This window comes from Mesocricetus auratus, unplaced genomic scaffold, assembly GCF_017639785.1.
Source record: "Mesocricetus auratus isolate SY011 unplaced genomic scaffold, BCM_Maur_2.0 Super-Scaffold_100007, whole genome shotgun sequence".
NCBI lineage: Eukaryota > Metazoa > Chordata > Mammalia > Rodentia > Cricetidae > Mesocricetus > Mesocricetus auratus.
This window is the reverse complement of record NW_024429191.1, coordinates 54,009,181-54,032,093: the sequence shown is the minus strand read 5'-3', so window position 1 is coordinate 54,032,093 and position 22,913 is coordinate 54,009,181. Positions and strand designations below refer to the sequence as shown.

Sequence of the window (22,913 nt, the reverse complement as noted above, 5' to 3'; positions counted from 1 at the left end):
CTCAGAGCTCCACCTGCCTCTGCCCCCTGAGTGCTGGAATTAAAAGCTACCACTGCCAGCTGTAGACCCTGTCTTTTTGTTTTTGTTGTTGTTTTGTTTTTTATTTTATTATTTTTATTTATTTATTTTTTGGGGGGGGTTTCGAGACAGGGTTTCTCTGTGGCTTTGGAGGCTGTCTTGGAACTCGCTTGGTAGTCCAGGCTGGTCTCGAACTCACAGAGATCCGCCTGCCTCTGCCTCCCGAGTGCTGGGATTAAAGGCGTGCGCCACCAACGCCCAGCCTATTATTTTATTTTTTATAATATTTTATTTATTTATTGTGTATACAGCCTTCTGCCTGCACGACAGCAGAGGGCACCAGATCTCACTCAAGGTGGTTGTGAGCCACCATGTGGTTGCCAGGAATTGAACTCAGGACTTCTGTAAGAACAGTCAGTGCTCTTAACCGCTGAGCCATCTCTCCAGCCCTTGTTTTGCTTTTTAAAGAAATACCATAAACCGGGTCTGGTGGCTCACACCTATAATCCAAACACTCAGGAGAATGAAACAGGTGGGATGGCCATGTATTCCAAGGCTGCCTAGGATATAGTTCCAGGTCAACCTAAGCAATAGAATGAGATTGTCTCAAAAACAAAAAAGAATTTAATAAATATGTAGAAAAATTCAACACTTTTAAGTCTTAAGGTCTAGTAAGATCCTTAGAATGAACATAGAAATGCAAATAGTAACAAGATAGCTTTTTTAAGTGTATTGTCTAATGTGCACCGCATGCATGCATTACCCTTGGAGGCCAGAAGAGGGCATCAGGTCACCTGGAACTGGAATGAAGTGGTTGAGTTGCCAACGAGGTAATGGGAACCAAACTTAGTCCTCCTCTAAAACAGCAAATTATTTTAACCCCTGAGTATTTTAAGATACTTTTCTCAAAGATTTATGTATTTTTTTTCTGGTGTTTTGGCTGCATGTATGTCTGCACACCAGAAAAGGGCATGGGATCCCATAAAACTACACTTAGGAGATTGTGAGCTGCCATGTGGGTGGGTGTTAGGACCTAAAAGATACTTTTCTATGTAGGGGTAGGTGGTACTGGGTATCAACCCCAGGGCCTTACATATGCTGGGCAAGCTCTATCATTGTGTTATAGCCACAGTACCAGTGATAGCATTGGGTTTTGGTTTAGTTTGGGGTTTTGTTTTGTTTTGTTGTTTGACTGTTTTGTTTGTTTCTGAGACAGAGTTTCTCTGTATAACAGCTCTGGCTGTCCTGGAGCTCATTGTGTAGACCAGGCTGGCCTTGAACTCAGAGTCCAAGTCCACCTGCCTTTGCCTCCTGAGTGCTGGGATTGAAGACATGTGCCACCACTGCCCTGCTGATGGTTTTGGTTTTTGTTTTTCTATACTTTTTTGTTTGCATACATGAGTGCACATACACATACATGTTCATGTGTGTGCACCTGCATATGAAGGAGGCCAGAGTTTGATATAGGGTGTCTTTCCTTAATGGCACTACACCTTGTTTGTTGACCCACTGTGTAGACCAGGGTCTCTAATTGAACCTGGAGTTCCTAAAGCAGGCTAAGCTGACTGGCCTGTGAGCCCTGGGGGTCTCCCCTCCTCACTCCTCAGCACTGGAGCTGACGGTGGACCTGTCTGCCACTCTCACACCTCCTGGCTCCACCACTTTGGGTTTGTTTTTCTGAGATAGGATCTCCCAATATAGTCCTGGCTGGCATGGAGGCCTCTGCCTCTGCCTCTGCCTCTGCCTCTGTACTGACAACATGCCTGTCATTTTAGAATGATTAAAAAACATTTTTTACTAGTCTAACTTGGGATGTATGCCTATAATCCCAGCACTTCAGAGTCTAAACATGAAGATCCAGAGTTCAAAGCTAACCTTGGCTGCCACAGTAAGACTCTGCCTCAAAAAAAGTTTTTTGTTTTTAGAAACATTTTAAGATTTAGTAAATAATTTTACTTTGTTTTTATATCAAAATACAGAGCTACTGTTTTTTTTTAACTTGTCAGATTTTTTGGGGGGGGGATGAATACTCTCACAGTTTTGTTTTGTTTTGGTTGGTTGGTTTTGTTTTTTCTTTTTTTTTCCTTTTTTTTTTTTTTTTGGTTTTTCGAGACAGGGTTTCTCTGTATTGTTTTTGGAGGCTGTCCTGGAACTCACTCTGTAGACCAGGCTGGCCTCGAACTCACAGAGATCCGCCTGCCTGGTTTTGTTTTTTCAAGAGAAGGTTTTACTGTGTATCTCTGGCTGTTGTGGAACTCACTCTATAGACCAGACTGGATTTGGAATCTGCCTGCCTCTGCCTCCTGAGTGCTGACATTAAAGGTGTGTGCCACCATGATCACCTAGTACCCTCTTAGCTTGTAAGAATACAAACCCATACACATGTTTTGGAAGGCCACTTGGAGCAAGTGTATACATTCCTTAATGTTCTCATCAAGTCCTCAGCATCTCACTCCTAAGCAAGTGCTTTAATATGCTCAACCCACAGCATCATTTTGTATTGAAACAATTAGAAACAACTACCCAAACTGGGCGGTGGTAGCACACACCTTTAGTACCAGCTCTTGGGAGGTAGAGGCAGGTAGATCTCTGAGTTTGAGGCCAGCCTGGTTTACAGAGCAAGTTCCAAGACAACTAGGGCTACACAAGAAAAAAACAAAAAACAAAAACAAAAATAAACCCTGTCTCAAGGCCAGGCTGGACCGACAGCCTCCATAACAACACAGAGGAACCCTGTCTCATAAAAACAAAAAACAAAAAACAAAAAAAAGAAACAAAAACCCTGTTTTGAGCCGGGCGTTGCTGGCATAATCCCAGCACTCAGGAGGCAGAGACAGGTGGATCTCTGTGAGTTCAAGGCCAGCCTGGTCTACAGAGTGAGTTCCAGGACAGCCTCCATAACAACACAGAGAAACCCTGTCTCGAAAACAAAACAAAACAAAAACCCTGTCTTGAAAAACCAAAAGAAAAAAGAAAAAAAAAGTCAAGCATGGTCAGGAGGGGTAGCTTATGATCTATGTTATTTTCACACAATGAAACTCCTTGTTATTTTGGTTTTGAGACAAAATCTCATGTGGCCTTACCTGGCTCCAACTTGCTGTGTAGCCTGAGGATAACCCTGAATTCTGTTCATCCTACCCACACCTCATTTTGTTTGTTTGTTATTCTTTCTTTTTTTAAATATTTTTTCAAGATTTATTTATTACATATACACCAGACTGAATTGTAGATGGTCGTCAGCCACCATGTGGTTGCTGGGAATTGAACTCAAGACCTTTGGAAGAGCAGTCAGTGCTCTTAACCTCTGAGCCATCTCTCCAGCCCCCTGTTATTCTTTCTTTAGCACCATCAAATTTTATGAAAAAGCTTTATATTCACTGACATCTAAAAATAAAGCTAAGCATGGTGGCACATGCTGTTAATGCTGGTACTCGGGAGGTAGAAGCAGGTGGATTTCTGTGAGTTCCAGACCAGTCAGTGTACATAGTGAGATCCTATCTCAAAACAAAACAGACAAACAAAAAACATAATTTGTAAGACAAACAAGGGATGCTTTTCAGCATGTGTCCTGTGACAGAAAGTGTGACAGCCAGATGTCAGTGGATAGAGGCGCTTGCCCACAAACCTCACAACCCTAAAAGAGAGAACCCATATCCAATAGTCCTTTAAGCTCCATAGCATTGAAAAGGGCGCATGCACAGGAACATACGGGCACAAAAAGAAAAAAACAGTCTGGAGAGATGGACAGGTCACTTGTTCTCGCAGAGAACACAGGGTTTGGTTCCCATCACCCACAGGGTAGCTCACAACCCTCCATAACTCCAGTTCCAAGGGATGCACTACCCTTTTCTGACTTCTGAGGGTACCAGGCACACCCACAGTAAACAGATATATGAAGGCAAAACACTCATATACATAAAATATTAATCAAGCTTTTTGCTTTTGTTTGTTTGTTTTTTTTATATACAGGATTTCTCTATGTTGTCCTGACTGTCCTGGAACTTGCTCCATAAATCAGGTTGGCCTCAAGCTTAAAGATCTGACTGCTTCTGCTTTCCAAGAGATGGGACTAAAGGAGTGCACCACCACTGCTCAGCAAAACCAATTTTAAGAAATATTTGGAGCTGGAGAGATGGCTCAGAGGTTAAGAGCACTGACTGCTCTTCCAGAGGTCCTGAGTTCAATTCCCAGCAACCGCATGGTGGCTCACAACCATCTGTAACAAGATCTGGTGCCCTCTTCTGGTATGTGCAGACATACATGGAGGAAGGATGTTGTATTCATAATAAATAAATAAATCTTAAAAAAAAAAAAGAGCAGGGTGGTGGTGGCGCATGCCTTTAATCCTAGCACTCGGGAGGCAGAGGCAGGTGGATCTCTGTGAGTTCGAGGCCAGCCTGATCTACAGAGTGAGTTCCAGGACAGCCTCTAATACAATACAGAGAAACCCTGTCTCAAAAACCCAAAACAAACAAACAAAAACCAAGAAATATTTGTTCAACTGGGCTGATGTGTAGCTTAGTTGGTAGTATACCTGCCTACCATGCATGGAGTTCTATACAAACAGAAAACTCAGGTTGTACAGGCCAGCCCTTGGGAAGTAGCGGCAAGAGGACCATAAATTCAAGGACATTTCCAACCACAGATCAAGTTTGAAACCGGCCTGGGCTACATGGGAGACCCGGTCTCAAACAAGAATGACTAGCAAAGTGGCTCAGTGGTTAGAGCGTTTGGGTCCCAGGCCTGGCAACCTGAGTTCTATCCCCAGACTCACAAGATGGCAGGAAAGAACTAACTCCCAACAGTTGGCCACTGACATCCACATGAGTGTTGTGGCAATACCCTCCCCCAATAATTTAATACATATTCTAAAAGAAATATTAGTTTATTCAATCTTTATCATCAAACATTTAGGTTGTTTTCCATTTCAGAAAAAAAATGTTTTGAAGTGACGGAAAGAATGGTCTTGTGACAAAGTCCAGGACAACAGAAGAAGAGTCCTGTAGCTCTCTCCTTCATCTGACCGGTTCTGCAGAGTCTCTATCCTTCCAATCCTACCTGGGGACACTGTCAGGGCCAGACCAACAGCCAGGTGGCCTGTAACCCACGCCTCTTCCAGGGCTTGGTTTCTGCTTAGTCTGTCACAGCCTTGGCATTAATTCCCAGCACAAAGCCCGATCTGGTCCATAGCAGTTTCCGCATCCTCCTCTCCCCACACTGGTCCATAGCAGTTTCCGCATCCTCCTCTCCCCACACTGGTCCATAGCAGTTTCCGCATCCTCCTCTCCCCACACTGGTCCATAGCAGTTTCAGCATCCTCCTCTCCCCACACTGGTCCATAGCAGTTTCCGCATCCTCCTCTCCCCACACTGGTCCATAGCAGTTTCCGCATCCTCCTCTCCCCACACTGGTCCATAGCAGTTTCAGCATCCTCCTCTCCCCACACTGGTCCATAGCAGTTTCAGCATCCTCCTATCCCCACATCCCCATCCACAGTCTTCCCACTCACCAAATTCAGGGTTCTCAGTGCTGTGGCGGCACAGACATGGGCACAACATTCTCATACAGGGGCTCCTCCTGCTCTTTCTCTTCAACCTGCTTCTGGGAACACTGTTCCAGGGAGCTGTTCCCAGAGACTGGCTCCTGAACTGTCCCTAAGCTCTCAGTGCCATCTCCCAGACCTCTGGATGCTTCCTCTGGCCTAACTTCTGTGGACTCTATGGTTCCAGAGAGCATGGCTTCTGGAGCTGAGCCAGAGCTCTGGGAGAGCCCAGGGCTGCCCTGGTTCCGACCCAGAGATCGACGTAAAGGCTTAGGGATGGCACTCTTGACCTTGGGTGCTGCCTGGTCTTTCTGGTAGTTTCCCAAACGACGGAAGACAGACAAGACAGGGCCCTCCGGTTTCTGGGGTGTCCCTGCCAGCATATAGATTGTGGCCACAGAGCCTGAGCTCTCCTGGATGCTGCTATTGGTGGTTTCCACACACTCAGCCACTGTCCGGTTAGTAGGTGGGGGTTGGTGAATAGTAGCAGCATCTCCAGGGCTTATGGTAGTAGGAACATCCTCCTCTGTGTTTGCTTGTTCTGGGCCTGCAGGTTCCTCAGCCTCCTGCCCTTCAGGACGTGGCTGAGCACCTCTCGAGAGTCTCTTGGGTTTTCGTATGGGGCTGGAGAGATCCCCAGAGTTTCGGCCATTCTGCGGTGCAAACTTAGTGCCTTCAGCAAAGGAGACAGACGGCCTCTTGGCCCTAGCCAGGCTGGAGGTGCGTGGGATGGGGAATGGTGTGGAAGCATCCTCAGGGGGAGGGAAGGGACCTCCAGGAAGGCTGGCCGCTGGTGACTCCTCTTGGGCCACAGAGACCATCCCTGGCAGGGGAGGAGACGGAAAGAACAGTGTAAGGCTAGGCACATTGTTCTAATCCAGTCTACCCAGGCCACGGACTCTCCCCAGAGGCCTCAAGAGGTGGCAAGGAAGAGCGAGGTGGGGAGGGGCTGGGACGGTAGACACTGCTCCTTCACTCCTCTCTGCCCCTCCCCACTTGGAGCTGCTAGAATCTACAGGCTGGGGGGAATACAATAGAGGAGGGCTCCATCTGTGTGGCTGAGTAAGCCCACGTCCCTGCTGTAAAGGCTTTTTAGAGATGGCCTACTGCAGGGAGGAACACCCAGACCCCTGTAAATAAACTCTCACTATATGGAAAACCAATGAATTCATTGGTTCCATAATAAGCTTTGGTGGCATTGGGCCTCGGTTTGTTGTTGAGGCCTTAATTTTAGGAAAAGGGGTAGAAGTTGCTTATGTCTCTCCTGGAAGGGGTCTTAGGACAATTCTGTCCTCTATTGTCTAGTGACATTTTATTTAATAGGCAGGGTCTTTCTACATACCCCTGGCTATCCTGGAATTCACTATTTAGACAAAGCTGGACTTGAACTCACCTGCCTCTGGACCCCAAATGCTGGGATTAAAGGCATGTGCCGCCATGCTCGGCATGGCTTTTCTTTTACTGCCCACCAGACTACAAGCTTGGTGAGGACAGGGCTCTCCTTCGTTCTGAACTCGTGCTCAAGCCAGAAACAGCAAGTGGTGGGATAAGCACTGGACACCCGTTTACTGAAGGATCATAGAAGGTGTCATGGCAGGCAAGGTTGCCCCGGCTGGGGGCTGCTGGGGGCTCCTGGGAGCTGCTGGGGGTTACCTTCTCGAGGTGGCACGGAGTAGGTGTGATTTTCGTCCTCTTCTCCAGAGTCAGGGTCAGAAGAGAAGGAATCATCAGACGCCCAGCCAGCAGAGGGTGGCTCGATAAAGCTGTGGTTGAAGGGGACCTCCGGGTCGTGGTGAGAAACTATAGGGGCTCCGAGTCAGGTCTGGGGTCTCATGGGAAGCCTTACCCCATCTTGGCCCTAGACTCCTGACCCTGACCCCCAGTGCCCACTTACCCGTCACCCAGGGTAGCTTGTAGTTGCTGAGGGAGCCACAGGGCAGTGAAGAGCCCAGGTTGGTGAGGGCCCCCCACACCTGCTGCTTCATTCTGAACAAGGCAGCTCCATTTCTCTCTGGCCTGAGAGGGTGGCAGAGAAGGGGTGATTAGTGTAAGATAAGGGGCCCAGGTCAGACTGACAGGGTGTGACAGGTGACTACATCTACTTCAATGGCCTTACATTGATGACAAAATCAAATCCAAGCTATAGTGTTGCAGAATATTTGTTTACACTGTGAACATGTCTTTGCCAAGGAGCCTTCTGATTGATTTAATAAAGAGCTGAATGGCCAATAGCTAGGCAGGAAGAGGTCAGGCAGGACTTCCGGGGACAGAGAGGACTCTGGGAAGAAGAAAGTTGGAAACACCAGGAGACACAGAGCAAGCAGGATGTGCAGGAGGCAAGGTAACAGCCATAGGTAGAATGTAGATTAATATAAATAAGTTAATTTAAGTTATAAGAACTAGTTAGGACAAGCCTAAGCTATAGATGGAGTTTCATAATTAATATGAGGTCTCTGTGTCATTATTTGGGAGCTGACAGGCAGGACAGAAAAAGACTCGTCACACTGGAGCCCAAAATCTAAATCACAGAAAACAACACGGCTCTAGAGCAGTGGTTCTCAACTATGGGTCATGACCCCTTTGACAAACTTCTATCTACAAAAATATTGACATTACAGTAGCAAAATTACAGTTATGAAGTAGCAGCAAAAATAATTTTATGACTGGGGGTCACCAACATGAGGAACCGTATCAAAGGGTTGTAGCATTAGGAAGGTTGAGAACCACTGCTCTAGAACCAGGCAGCAACCATGTTAGCTCTCACTCGTTTTCTTGCCCTCAATTGTAAATCTGACAGAACTATTGGCAGGGTCCAGCGCCAGGTACAGTACTGGGTACCTGCAATGGTTTCTAAAAAACCTTTGTGACTATCATCCTAGCTGAGTCCCAGGAACTTGCCTTTGTCCCCTCTCTACTCCACTCCCAAACTGGAGTGACAGCCTTTGGACAAGTCCTCATCTTCTTCTGGGGGGGAGGGGGAGGATGGGCTTCTCTACCCTCAGGCTCTGCTCATCTACGAATGCCCCACAGCACAAAGGATAAAATCAAGGATTAGGGTCCAGTATGGTGACATATTCCTGGAACCCTAGCACTCAAGTGGCTGATGAATGAAGATACCCAGTTCATAACAGCCTGGGCTACACAGTGAGGTATTTTCTCAAAAGTCAAGCAAACAAACAAGGCTCAGGGTACAGCTCAGCAGCAGAGCGCTTGTTCAGCGTGTGCAAGCCCTATGAGTCCTGGTATGGTGACGAGAAAGAACACTAGACAAAGAGTCCAGAGAACCAGGCTGGGCCTCTATGTGAGCCATAAGCAGCTGAGACACCATGAGCTTCAGTGTCTTAGTAAATTGATGAAAATGGTCCTCACACCACATTCCCAGTGGCAGGCCTCCACGATGCGGTGAGTGTCGAAGGGGCCAAGAGATACAGAGAGCAATGTGATAGGTAAACACACTGTCTCTGTAATCTAACTCTCAGGCCAAGTACCAAGCAAAACCACAGCTCAGACTGTTCTGTCCCTCTCTTCCCTGACTTTGTTTGTTTGCTTGTTTTTTCTTTTTTTTTCTGGTTTTTCGAGACAGGGTTTCCCTGTGGTTTTGGAGGCCGTCCTGGAACTCACTTTGTAGACCAGGCTGGCCTCGAACTCAGAGATCTGCCTGCCTCTGCCTCCCGAGTGCTGGGATTAAAGGCGTGCGCCACCAACGCCCGGCGTTTGTTTGTTTTTTCAAGAGAAAGTTTCTCTGTGCATAGCCTTGGCTATCCTGAACTGGCTGGCCCCAAACTCACAGAGATCCACCTGCCTCTGCCTCCCAAGTGCTTTCTGGGTAAAGGCACACACCACCACTGCCTGGCTTTCCTGACATTTTGAAATCTGGTCTCTTCCCTTCTCTGCTGAGCTGTTGAGTTCTCCTCTGTCCCTGACCTTATCACGATGTCACGAACTCAGTCCTCAGCTGCAAGTTTGACTTTGAGTCCCCTGCCACTCAGTACCCCCTGCTTGTGTTCATGTGACTCAGACACTTCCTTGTCAAAAGTTTCTGAGGAAGACAAACAGTTCCAGGCTTCAATCTGTGCCAAGTATCACTACCTGAAGTGTGACAAGTTCGGCCCTTGTTTCCCACCCCAGAAGAACACACAGAATGGCCAGTGTTTACCTGTCCTTGGGGTCCAGTCGGGTGGCTGAGCAGCAGTAAACGCAGCAGATGAGACCCACCAGGAGCAGTAACAGAGGTACCAAGATGCCCGCCATGAGGGCGTTTCTGCTATGTTGGCCTGGGAACATGGGAGACGGCCACATGTTCAGGGACTTTGAGGGTCCCATTTTTGAAATGGGCCCATCCTTCCCTGCAGATGAGACTCATGAATACAGTGGAAAGGACCAAATGTTCCCTCATCCTCCTTCCACTTACCCAGTTGACAGGCCCCGGACACAGGGTGGCAGAGCCCCTCTGGGCATTGGCAGGGGGTAGAGCAGTTGTTTCCATGGAAGCCAGGTGGGCAGGAACTATTGCAGCTAGAGGTAGGTAATAGAAAAGGTTAAGCTGAAGGCACCTCAGTGGGGAAAGTAGAGTAGATTTCTGGGTACTGTCCCCGCCCCCTGCTGGTAGCCCCCTCTGACTTCTAAGTCACATGCCAAGTGGCCCTGCATTGTTGAGAGTCACTGCAGAGACTTTGGGACCTACCTCTGGCACCCTTCATCCCTCAACCTTAATATGGGAGAAGCAAGATGCAGGGCATCAAGGACTTGTTCCATTCCCAACGCCCTGGACCTCCGTCCCTTCCTCTATAAAACAGGTCTTCTCCACTTGACACTCTGAGTTGTCCTTTAGATGGACACCTGCCTGGAGATGCTGGCTGCTTGACACACAAAGAACTAGAGGGACAACAGTGGGGTCTGTGTCCCACCCCTAAGCACAGTCCTCACTTGAGCAGTGAGCCCCCATCCCCCCTTTTCCCTGATTTTTTCTTTCCTTTAAAAGTTACTTTTATTTTTTTCTTTCCTTTTAAAAAGTCTCATTTATTTTTTAGTTCTTTTATATTAACCTCTGAATTTCTCTAGAAGGCACCACCCCACACAGGAGAATTAATGTCTTAGTTGGAGAGATTTTCTGGGAAGTAGAGAGGCACAGTGAGAAATGTTTTTTGTTGTTGTTGCTGCTGTTTGTTTTTTTGGTTTTGGGTTTTTTTGTTTGTTTTGTTTTTTTTGTTTTGTTTTTGTTTTTTGAGGCAGGGTTTCTCTGTGGCTTTGGAGGCTGCCCTGGAACTCGCTCTTGTAGACCAGGCTGGTCTCAAACTCACCGAGATCCGCCTGCCTCTGCCTCCCAAGTGCTGGGATTAAAAGCATGTGCCACCAACACCCAACTTGGTTTTTTTTTTGTTTGTTTTTTTGAGACAGGGTTTCTCTGTGGCTTTGGAGGTTGTCCTGGAACTAACTCTTGTAGACCAGGCTGGTCTTATGGTTTTGGTTTCTCTTTTTTTTTTTTTTTTTCTTTTCTTTTTTTGGTTTTTGGAGACAAGGTTTCTCTGTGTAGCTTTGGAGCCCGTCCTGGAACTCACTTTGTAGACCAGGCTGGCCTCAAATTCACAGAGATCCGCCTGCCTCTGTCTCCCAAGTGTCGGCATTAAAGGCGTGCACCACCACTCCTGGCTCAATGAGAGATGTTTAGGAAGCATTACACAGAGGCCTGACCTCAAATCCCATAACCCTCTGTCCCCAGGACTTAGTCCTTACCTGGTCCCCCAGTAGCCAGCACTGCAGACACATTCCCCTGTCACAGCATCGCAGGTCCCCTGAACACAGGTGGGGCAGATGGAGCTGCAGCCCTCCCCAAAGGAACCAAGGGGACAGGGATTCTCACATCTGGGGTCACATAAGGGAAGCAAAACTCAGAAGTGGGAAGACAGAAAGGCCTACAGCCTCTCCCATGTTCCCAAACTCAGTCTCCCAAAAGTGTCATTCCCCTGCAGCAAAGCTCATGTATACACGGCCTTCAACCTGGAGCCAAACCCAAGTGGGTGACAAACTACAGGTCCTTGAAAGGAGAAGAAGGAAAGGTCCAAGGAGGAGGCAGCTCCCAAAGTCACCCCAGAACCCCCGAGAACCTTCTCTTCCCCTGAGCTGTGTGAATGTGACCTTTTTTTTTTTTTTTTTTTTTTTTTGGTTTTTACGAAACAGGGTTTCTCTGTATTGTTTTGGAGGCTGTCAGTCCAGCCCAGCCTCGAACTCACAGAGATCCGCCTGCCTCTGCCTCCCGAGTGCTGGGATTAAAGGTGTGCGCCACCACCGCCCGGCGAATGTGACCTTTTTAGAAGGGGCAGCTCTCCCAGAAAGAGCAGCTGAGAGGAGGGGTCTAGGAGAAAACTGTATCCTGAGGAAGGTAGTTTCTCACCTGTGCCCCAACCAACCAGGGTCACAGCGCTGGCAGTGCCCAGTTTCTGCATGACAGGGCTCTCCAAGCCGGCAGTGGGGGCACTGCTCATGGCACCTCTCACCAAAGGTTCCAGGAGGACACGGCTGCTTGCACTGAGTCCCATTCCAACCAGGCCTGCAGGACTCACAGGTGCCTGTGACTGGAGAGCACGTTGCATTCAGCTTGCAGTGGCCACAGCTGGCAAGAAAAAGGATTCATGGGCTCACTGGGAGCGACTGAATGCCATAGATTCCAACCTGTGTGCTACCCACCGGACCTACTGAGGCCTCAGGACACTGGAGAGCATCCAGGTCCCGGATGGATCAGTCAAGCTGAAGCCTCGCCTGTGCAGTACAGTGGAAAGGTCGGACAGGTGATCTCCGAGGGCTCACAAGCCTCCACCTCACTCCTGAGACCCTGCTCTGTGACTTATCCTTCCCTGAGTTCTCAAGGGATGTCAGAAGCTACCAGCACAGCTGGAGCAGCCAAGTTACCACCCACCCTCCACCTCCCTCCCACCCTCCACCTCCCTCCCACCCTCCACCTCCCTCCCACCCTCCACCTCCCTCCCACCCTCCACCTCCCTCCCACCCTCCACCTCCCTCCCACCCTCCACCTCCCTCCCACCCTCCACCTCCCTCCCACCCTCCACCTCCCTCCCACCCAGCTCTCTTCCTCCCCTTGCTCTGTTCTATTTCCCATACCACACACTCTCTGAGGCTACCAGACTGAGTGACTGGGAGAGGGGACATGTGCCACACAAGGAACTGTTCAGGAGGCTGTGACAGGGGAGTCACTTGAGCAGAGGAGTTTGAGACTAGCGTCAACTAGATAACGAGCAGTATACAGATACCCTGTCCTTACTTTGATTAATTTATTAATTGTTATTATTATTTGGTATGCAGATACCCTGTCCTTACTTTGATTAATTTATTAATTGTTATTATTATTTGGTATACAGATACCCTGTCCTTACTTTGATTAATTTATTAATTGTTATTATTATTTGGTTTTTGTATTTTGAGACAGTGTTTCTCTGTGAAGCCTTAGCTTTCCTGGAACTCACTCTGTAGACCAGGCTGGCCTCAAACTCACAGAGATCTGGCTGCCTCTGCCTCCCTAGTGCTGGAATTAAAAGCATGTGCCACTACAACCTGGCTTATTTTTTTTTAAAGGCATATTAGTTTAACTAGAACAGAAAAGTCTACAGACTCATTCTTCTTGAATATAACATGGTATATCCCTGGCTTCCAACAGAAACCCATCTTTTTTTTCTTAACATATATGAGTCTTTTGCCCACATGTACGTCTGTACACCACTTGCATTCCTGGTGACCAAGGAAGCCAGACTAGGGCTTCAGAAACTGGAGTTACAGATGATTTCAAGCCATCACGTGGGTGCTGGGACTCAAGCCCTGGTCCTTTGCAAGAGCAGCTAGTGCTCTAAACTGCTGAGCCATCTCTCCAGGCCCCAAGACTGTCATTTCAAAAGATAAATAATGCTGGCTGTAATGGCACACACCTTTAAGCCCAGCACCAGAAGCATCATGTAGCAGGGCAGAGGCAGAAACAGGCAGATCTCTGAGTTTATAGATAAGAATGTACTTACAATGTACGTTCTTGAACTGTATAGTATAATATGATCTAAATAGTGACACCTCTCAAAAAGAAATATAGGCCGGGCGTTGGTGGCGCACACCTTTAATCCCAGCAATTGGGAGGCAGAGGCAGGCAGATCTCTGTGAGTTCGAGGCCAGCCTGGTCTACAAGAGCTAGTTCCAGGACAGCCTCCAAAGCCACAGAGAAACCCTGTCTCGAAAAAACAAAACAAAACAAAACAAACAAACAAAAAAAAGAAATATAGGCAGCTGGGCGAGGTGGTGTATGCCTTTAGGTAGGCAGATCTCTGTGAGTTCCAGGCCAACCATGTGTGTATTCCAGGATAACCAAGGCTGTTACACTGAGAAACACTGTCTCAAAAACAAAAACAAACAAAATACATAGGCACTGGAGAGATGGCTTACTAGTTAAGAACAATTGTAGAGCAATGGTTTTTCACCCTATGAATCTCTACATTTTGGGGGTTGAATGACTCTTTTACATAGGCCACATATCAGATATTTTACATTACAATTCATAACAGTTGCAAAACTACAGTTATGAAGTAGCAACAAAATAATTTTATAGTTGGGGTCACCACAACATAAGGAACTGTATTAAAGGGTACAGCATTAGCAAGGTTGAGAACCACTTTTGTAGAGGAATAGGGTTCAGTTCCCAGTACCCACATGGTGACTTACAACTGTATGTAACTCCAATTCTAGGGGATCTGGTATCCTCTTCTGGCCTCTGCAGGCTCTAGTACATAGACAAACATGCTGGTAAAACACCCACATGCGCCGGGCGTTGGTGGCGCACGCCTTTAATCCCAGCACTTGGGAGGCAGAGGCGGGTGGATCTCTGTGAGTTCGAGACCAGCCTGGACTACAAGAGCTAGTTCCAGGACAGCCTCCAAAGCCACAGAGAAACCCTGTCTTGAAAAAACAAAAAAACAAAAAAAAACAAAAAACAAAAACAAAAACAAACCCCACATGCATAAAATAAAACTAAAGATTTAAAAATATTATTAAAAATAAATAAATGAGCCAGGCAGTGGGAGTGCACAGTTTTAATCCCAGCACTTGGGAAGCAGAGGCAGGTGGATCTCAGTGAGTTCGAGGCCAGCCTTGTCTACAGAGTTCCAAGACAGCCAAGGCTACACAGAGAAACCCTGTTGTGAAAAACATAGATAGATAGATAGATAGATAGATAGATAGATAGATAGATAGATAGGATATCTAGATAGATAGGTCAAATAGAAAGTATTCATCGAGATAGTTTTAGGATTAACTCATCTTAATTTTCCACTGATGCTAATAAAAGCTTGATTCTTCTCTCCAGATACTTAATTATCTGTGATCCATTATCAGGGAGAAGAGATGCTCATAAAAATCAGAGAAGCTGAGCTGGGTGTGGTGCCTCATGTTCTAATCCCAGCACTCATAGGCAGAGTCAGGAAAACCTCTGCAAATCAAATACCAGTCTGAGTTACACAAAAAGGCCTTGTCATTAAAAAAATCAGTTGGCTGATTCTGACTAGCATTCAGAAACAAAACAAAACACTGTAAGCTGAGAGTGGTCACTAGGACCTGAAAGCCCTGTGCTCAGGAAGCAGAGAAAGGAAGATTGCCTGTGTTATATAGTGAGCTCCAGGTCTGCCTGGGCTATGGAGTGAGACCCTGTCTCAAAAATATAAGAGAAAAGGGGAGGCGAGGAGCTGGCTTGTGGTGGTGAGTGCCTGTAGTCCCAGCCTGTGGGAAGAGGAGGCAAGGAAGGGTTTGAGGTCACCTTAATCAACATGGGATTGGAACCCACACCAAAACAAAAACAAAAAGAGAAAGGAAAACAAGAGAGGAAAGCAAAAAGAAAAAGACTATAGCAATTCTTATTTGTCCATAGTAAAGGCTGGGTTTTATGATGTCTGCTTACATTTGACTCCAGTTGTTTCAAATACTCACTACAGGTATTATGGGATATAATGTCTTGCCATACATTTGGCTCCCTGACCTTTCTGATGCTGGGAATTGAACCTAGGGCTTTCTGAGTGCCAGGCCAGCTCTCTTCCATTGATCTGTATCCCCAAACCCATTCCTTTTTCTAAATATAGCTTGTTGCTACTTTGTGGGGAGGGGAATTACTGAGACAGTATCTTTGTGTAGCCCGGGCTAGTTAAGTTGTTAAAAATGATAGCAAATGGTCCTCCTGCCTCTAGCCTGCTTTGTTACTACTGATCCTACATTGTCTTGCTACCCCAGTGTGCAGCCCAGTCTGACATTCAATGTGTCATCCTATGCTTCTGCCTTCAAAGTGCTGGGATTATAGGCCTACCCCAAGCACAACAGGCTGTGCAGTAACTGTTGTTTGTTTTACTTTTTTGAGAGTCTCACGATGTAATAATGCTGGCTGACTTGAACTTGCTATGTAAACCAGGCTAGGAACCTGCAGCCTAACAGAGAATCCTCTTGCCTCAGTCTCTTGAGTGCTGGGATTATAGAGGATATATGGAGGGAGGCAAGGAGGGAGGGTGGGAGGGAGAGAGAGAGAGAAATAGAGAGAGAGAGAGACAGAGAGACAGAGAGAGGCTCCTACTATGTATTTCTGGTTGGCCTGGAGCTATGTAAACCAAGCTGGCCTTGATCTGCCTGCCTCTGTTCACCAGAACTGGGATTAAAGGTATGTTCTACTATGCTTGGATATATTCTGTATCAGTGGTTCTCAACCTGTGGGTCATGACCCTTTTGGGGCTTGAATGTCTCTTTCACAGGGGTCACATATCAGATATTTACATTACAATTCGTAACAGTAGCAAAGGCACAGTTATGAAGGAAGTAGCGATGAAAATAGTTTTATGACTGGAGGTCACCACAACATGAGGAACTGTATTAAAGGGTTGCAGCATTAGGACAGTTGAAAACCACTGCTCCATATGCTTGAGCATCTATGTGGAGGTATGTGAACATGAGTGCAGTTATCGGCCAGTAGAGGGCAGCAGATGTGAGTGCTGAGAGTGTTTCTTTGTTTTTTGAGGCAGAGTTTCTCTGTGTAGCTGTCCTGGAACTAGTCTGTAGACCAGGCTGGCCTCAAACTCTGAGATCCACCTGCCTCTGCTTCCTGAGTGCTGGGATTAAAGGCAGGTACCACCACTGCCCGGCTTCTACTTTTTAACATTAATGGGCTGAGAGAAGCAGGCATGGGTAGACATAGATGCATCAAAGTTCTTTTTCCCTCCCGTTCCTGCCTTCTGCATATTTTGGAGATCACCTGAGCTGCTCCCTCCATCACCTGACTTATTTCTTATTTGGAGATCACCTGAGCTGCTCCCTCCATCACCTGACTTATTTCTTATTTGGAGATCACCTGAGCTGCTCCCTCCATCACCTGACTTATTTCTTGCCCCCCTCTGCCTGCAGCTGCTCTGTCCTCCTCACCTTTCTCTGCACTGTGCTCCATAGTGACCAGGGTCGCAGGGCAGCTCACAGCGGGTTCCATAGAAACCAGGAGGGCAGGAACAGTGGCCAGAAGTAACACTGCACTGGCCTCGAACACACTGGCACCTGTGAGTACACTCAGGACCCCACCAGCCCGGCAGGCAGGTACACTTGCCAGAGTCCTGCACGCAAGGCGAGTTGTGACAGCTGCACTTGAAGCTGCAGCGGTGGCCCCACCATCCAGACGGGCACAGGCAGGCTCCAGTGACCTGGTCACAGCGTGCTGCTCGGTTGCATTGGCATGGGCGACGACACGTGGGTGACCACCATCCAGGATCACAGTGACATAAACCTGTCTTTTGGTCGCACTGTCCATGGGGGCCGCAGGAGCAGACGGACTCACAGAGTCTGCCCCAGTAGTTAGGCTGGCACTGGCACACACCAGTGGCCGCCTCACACTGGCCATGTGGATGGCAAAGGCAGTTCTCACGGCAGTCAGGGCCCCAGTACTTGCCTGGGCAGCCTATGAGGTTAGGAATGGGAGGTAAGTGGATTCATGGCTGGGCACAGGTCCTCTCCCTGCCCCTTCCTCAAGGAAAAGGACACAGGCCTGCTCTTCAAGAGCCAAGGGCAGACCCTAAGAACATCTGGCATCTTTTCCTCCTGGGACCCAGCTCATTTCCGGCCCCAGATTCAGATGACAAAACCCTTAGCCTTGGCTTAACCTCCATTTCACATTCCAGAAAACAGATCTTGAGTTTGACAGATGTGTCCATTCTCACAGGTGGGTGGGATGTTTCCCTTCCCTCTCCCTGTGAGGTGTCTCTCTACCCTTCCTTGGCCATCACTGACACCTGGATTTCCAGTAAGAGATGCCTACCAGGAAGGCAGGAATGTCCATATGTCCTCTTCCAACCCAGGGATTCTTCATGCCTACTATTCACTCCTTCTTAGGAGTCTAGTTCCAGGCTCCTCCTACCCTCCACTCAAGTATGAGGTACAGTTAGCAGGGATCACAGGCCCATGGCCTTCTGCCCAGCTCTTATTTGTCCTTACAGAGAAGAGTGAAAGTGCCAGATAAACAGGGTTTTATGACCCCCAGCCCCACAGGACATCTCCCTGTCACTACTTTCTGAGCCTGTTTCCTCAGTGAAGCTTGGGGAATTTTGATCTTGCCCTTCTAAATTTACACCTCTGTTTGCTTTGCTTATTTCCTGCCCCTCAGCCAGTTCTGCCCAACAACTTGACCCGGCCATTGAAACTCACGGGAGTTGCACTGGGCTCCGAAGAATCCAGGTTTACATCGACAGAGACCTGGCTTCACGCACACCTCCTCTTCCTTGCAGGCATCAGGCCCCTCGCAGACGGCTGAAAAACACCCCACCCAGGCTAGAAAGGACTGGAACACAAAGGGCACCCTCTCACCCACTCCTGGGGCTCCGCTCCCTTCAAGGCCACCCTGTTAGTGGTCACAGGGTGGACACTATCTCCAGGGCTCAGGATGGGAGGCAGTGTAGGAAGGGTTGTCTCTGGGTCATATCCTTCCTTTCCATGGCTAGGGGACTGTCCCGGCTACTCACGGATTGTGCATTCTTCATCTTTCTGCCTCCAGCCTGGGCAGCACTGGAGCTCAGAGGGGCTGTAGGGTAGAAAGGGGATAGCAGGTCGCCTTAGTGTAGGTCACCAGTGCTGACTGAGGTGTGGGAGTCTCCCCAGGCCCACTTAGGAAATCTAGTCCTGATGTCACAGTCCATAGTTATAGTATCCATGTCCCCAGTCCTTTTTCCTCCTTCCCTGACCTTCCCACCACTCTGCCCTGGCCATCTATCACCTGCCAGGTGGCCCACAGAGCCCCCCTTCCTTCAGGCCCATGACCTCCTACCCGCCTCTTTATTTTCCAAGATGACTCAACCCTAGTCAGCCACCGCCTCTACCAGGCAGACTCCCACAAGACCCACCTGCTGCCTCTACAGACGTGCTGACCAGCTGGGTCTAGTGTGGATCCCTGGCTCCCCCAAGACAAGAGCAGCAGCAGAGGGAACGCCAGCCCCGGCTCCATGGCGGCCAGTGGAGTAGGAGGGCCTGGTTTGATCTGGTCCCCACAGTGCCCAACCCCCTCCCTGCTTCCTCCCAAGGCTTTTCCTGAGGAAGCCAGCACAGAGGGCGGACTACTATGAGGCACCTCCCTGGAGGGCAGGCAGCTCAACACTCAGAAATGAAAGGTGAAGGCTGAGTGGGCTTAGCCTAGCCTAGAGGAACAAAAGACTGCAAGCCACAGGTTCCCCAAGTACTGGAGACAGGCAAAGCAGTGGGGTGAGGGTGGGAGCCATACTCCCAAAATAAAGAGACACTTCTCATCCCCAGTGAGGAGACCTTGCAATGAAACATCACCATGTCACCACGCCTCTGCTCCTGGCCGGGCTGGGAAGGAACACAGCACTGACAGACAGACAGACAGACAGACAGACAGACAGACAGACAGACAGACAGCATGTTTAGGGGTGTTATGGGTACAAGCTTTATTGCACTGGTCACCTGCATAAGCCTCAGGGAGGCAGGCAGCCCACTGTCTCACAACGGGGAAAGTGGGGCTAGGGAGATGTCAAGGAAGGGAGACAGGCTGAAATCCCATCATGCCTAGTGCGGCTAGGTATAAGGGAGCCTCGTCCTTGTTTGAGTTCACACATCCATACACAGCCAGAACCCAAAGTTAAGCCTATTGCGTAGCTGAAGCCCTCGGACCACAGAAAGCAGAGAAGGGCCCATCAGGAGTCGGGGGCTGGAAGGCTGCCCACAGGTTCCAGGTGGGGATGCTGTGGGGCTGCTTCTCCTTCCTGTAGATTGCTGGGAGCTGTACTGCTGGTCTCAGCTTCGGGGGCCTCAGTTTCACCCCGATACCATAAACTAAAGCTGGAAGGAAACCAAGAGAGGTACATTGAGTCAAAGGCAGAGACGTCAGGAGTGTGGGCTGAGGGTAGACAGAGGTGAGGAGGGGGCTTTGGAGGGAAGAGGGCGGCACAAGGTCACAGGGACTGAAGGCAGTTAGGGCAAAGAAGCAGCAGGGAAGACAGCAGAAAAAAGGGCGGAAAGGAGCCAGGCAGGCCCCTCCCCCGCCCCTCCCCCAACATACAAATTCTGTATTCTGGATCCAGGAACTAGGGGAGCATCTTCCTTGTCGTTGGAGAGCAGGAGCCATGAGTCATCCTCATCATCACTAAGATAAAGAAATGGAGGGCTTAATGGATACTGAGTCCAGCTCATGTAGAGCCTCCTGAACTACTTTCAGGAGCATCAGGGGAGGATGGAGGGACTGCAGACGCCTCAGGGCTGGAAAGGGGACACTGAGGAGACATGGGACATCTTGAGGCTTTCACTTTATAGCCCAGCAAACAACAGCCTCTCACAAGGCAGCAGCCACAGCTTTCTTTAGGAATGAGCTCCAGCCAAGGAAAGAAACAGAAATGAATGTGGAGAAGTGGCATTCACAATTTCTGCAGCGGGATGGACAGCAGCCAGGGCAAGTGGGAGCCGTGGGTTCCAGAGGGAAGGATGGCAGCTGGACAGCAGGTTCCGTGAGGCACAGGACGAGGCGAGGCACAGGGCGTGGCGAGGCTGGGTCACTGGGTACATCAGAACTCAGCAGGCAGAGGTCTGTATGGAGGCAGGGTCTTACCTGCCCTCTGCTTCCTCTGGTGTCCCTAACATCTTGGCCTTAATCTTCTTCCGCTGTTTCTTGACTGCCACCTTCATGGCTTCAAGTAGAAGCCCAGGGACCCGGTGATCTGTGAGCAGCTCTCTAAAGAGGGGGTGAGAGGGGGAAGGAAGTGGGAATGCCAACAGCAGGTTTCCAGCTAGTACTGAGCTCTGCTTAGTTCCCCCTGGAAACACCTGAAGGCTCTGTATTGCTAACACCTCTCAACTGAACTTAGATGGCCCCTCCTAAGAATACCTCCGACCTGCTGCTCTAGTGGTGACCCCTGGTGTTGCCCTGTTTGAATGAGGTTCCAGAAGGGCAGGGCTATGGATTTTATTTCTTCCCAGTACCTGAGCAGGACACTGTCAAATGTCACTGCTGACCCTATAAATGATCCAAAGAATGAGGTGGGGTGACCTGTAGCCCAGGAACAGGCGGCTTGCTTCCGGCCCCTCACCGCTGGAAGTAGGCCAATTCCTCCTTGAGCAAGAATACGTTGGCTTTGAGCTCATTCCTCTCCTGGAGGATCTGCTTAAGCTCCTCGCGGCTGAAGCCACACTGAACGGCCTCTGGAGGGCGCCCTGGCTGCTGCAGAGTATCCACCTGTGCGAGGTCAGGCATGATCAGAGGGTAGCCTCTCTTAGCCCTACCCTAAATCCCGGTGCTCACAGTAATGTTAGGGAAAGTGTCTGGCAGGAAAAGTTAAGAGACAAGGTGTCGGACTACTGCTGCAATGGAAACTCCGTTGCTGCCTTCCGACTTCTGCGAACCTTCTCTATACTGCATGGCACACGCAGGCCAGGCCCACCAAGTGCTGGATGTTGTGAGCTCTGGGATGAATCCTGACTCCGCTCCAGCTCTCACCCGGTCATCTGGGGTAGCCTCTTCGGGCTCCAGACTCTGTTCTTCAGCCAGCTGGCGGGAGCCATCCAGAGCTATTTGGCGCTCCCTCTCTCGGTCCTGTGCGGCTCTGAGTTGGGTCTGCACTGCGGCCAGCTTGTGCCGCAACTCCGAGTTGACCAGCAGGAGGCGCTGCAACTGCTCCTGCAGCTGGAGGTGGAGCGAGAGAACAAGTGGAAGTGGGCGGAGCTCCAAAGCCCGCCCCGGCCCCGCCCCACTCCGCGCTCCCGTCTGGTCTCGCGCTCACCGCTTCTGTCTCTTGACTTCGGCGCTTTAGATCTCGGCTGTGTGCCCGAAGTTCGTCCCGCTGTCTGTCCGTCACTTCCTTGAGCTGTCGCAGCAGCGCGCGCTCCTCTGAGGAAGGGGTGTTCTTAGCACCAGTCTCCGGGGTGCGAAGGTCCCGGTTGCCCCTTAGCTCACTGTGCTTCGGCGGGACCCGCACTCACCCTGCGGCCCTGAGCTTAGCTCCCCGCGGAGGCGCTGGTTCTCCTCGCGCAGCCGCCGTAGCTCTAGTTCGGCCTGCTGCGCGGACACCTGCAGCTGGAGGAGCCAGGGGACTTGGGGTTAGGGCCTGCCGGTTGTCCCGGGTAAGAGGAGGAGCCGGTGACTCACCGAGTCCGGAGCGGGCCCCACGGCCGCCTTTTCCAAGAGTTCCAGCGCCCGCACCACTAGTGGCACCAGCCCAGCCGCCGCGTCGGGCCCGAAACGGCGTGCCAGTGCCTGCAGTTCAGTGCCCAGGGCCCCCGCTAAATGGTACACGAGCTCCGCGGCTGACCCCGCGCTCCCAGCAGAGTCCTGGCTGGGTGGTCCGGGCGTTACCCTTCTGGGTTCCATTTTTCCTCTCCTAAGGCCAAAAGCCGCCCCCACCCTCAACTGGGGCAGGAAAAAGCCAAACAGTTCCGGCCCAGGAAGTTTAGGGCCATAAGGGGCGGAGTAGAAACGACAAGGGAGGAGCAAATGGGGAAAAAAGCTTTGGGATGGGAGAGTGTCCTGGGCCCCTTGAGCCCTATTCTGGTCCACCTACAAGGTCACTGGATATAGGACAGCAACTTCCAGGCAGGTATCCAAGAGCTGAGGGGAGGGCCGTAAGTGGTCACTCTAGGCAAGCCCTCCCCATAGTGCCTGAGCCAGGCTCCACCCCTACACTCGGCTGCCAAGCACTCCAGAGAAGTGAAAGACTGAAGGTCAGCAAATAGCCTCTACTGGACTGCTGGGACAGCCACCGATGTACTTGTTACCCCACCAGAAACGACAAAGTTCACAAGTGGACAAGGCCAGGCCTTACAGCTACAGGACCAAAGAATCGTTAGAAGTGATGTT

The 22,913-nt window shown here is 49.6% G+C and overlaps 2 protein-coding genes across 3 annotated transcripts; both read right to left on the bottom strand.

Moving 5' to 3' along the window:
- Positions 1–4,887: 4,887 nt before the first annotated feature.
- Scarf1 (scavenger receptor class F member 1) lies at positions 4,888–19,347 on the bottom strand. Of its 2 annotated transcripts, none has more exons than XM_040749155.1 (11): positions 18,958–19,347; positions 18,580–18,638; positions 18,266–18,367; positions 17,000–17,522; positions 11,952–12,170; positions 11,294–11,422; positions 9,972–10,075; positions 9,717–9,834; positions 7,455–7,576; positions 7,214–7,360; positions 4,888–6,383 (listed from the first exon to the last, which is right to left on the bottom strand). In XM_040749155.1, the coding sequence occupies exons 1-11, from the start codon at positions 19,056–19,058 to the stop codon at positions 5,542–5,544; spliced, it is 2,466 nt and encodes an 821-aa protein (XP_040605089.1). In that variant the 5' UTR covers positions 19,059–19,347; the 3' UTR covers positions 4,888–5,541. The 2 variants fall into 2 exon arrangements, with proteins under 2 accessions (XP_040605089.1, XP_040605090.1); XM_040749156.1 differs by having other exon boundaries at positions 5,922–6,383; positions 7,214–7,323.
- A 146-nt stretch (positions 19,348–19,493) lies between these two features.
- LOC101835833 (Rab interacting lysosomal protein) lies at positions 19,494–22,618 on the bottom strand. Its single transcript, XM_040749157.1, has 8 exons — positions 22,206–22,618; positions 22,040–22,133; positions 21,841–21,947; positions 21,558–21,743; positions 21,151–21,296; positions 20,673–20,795; positions 20,130–20,213; positions 19,494–19,909 (listed from the first exon to the last, which is right to left on the bottom strand). The coding sequence occupies exons 1-8, from the start codon at positions 22,425–22,427 to the stop codon at positions 19,765–19,767; spliced, it is 1,107 nt and encodes a 368-aa protein (XP_040605091.1). The 5' UTR covers positions 22,428–22,618; the 3' UTR covers positions 19,494–19,764.
- Between the last annotated feature and the right edge of the window lie 295 nt (positions 22,619–22,913).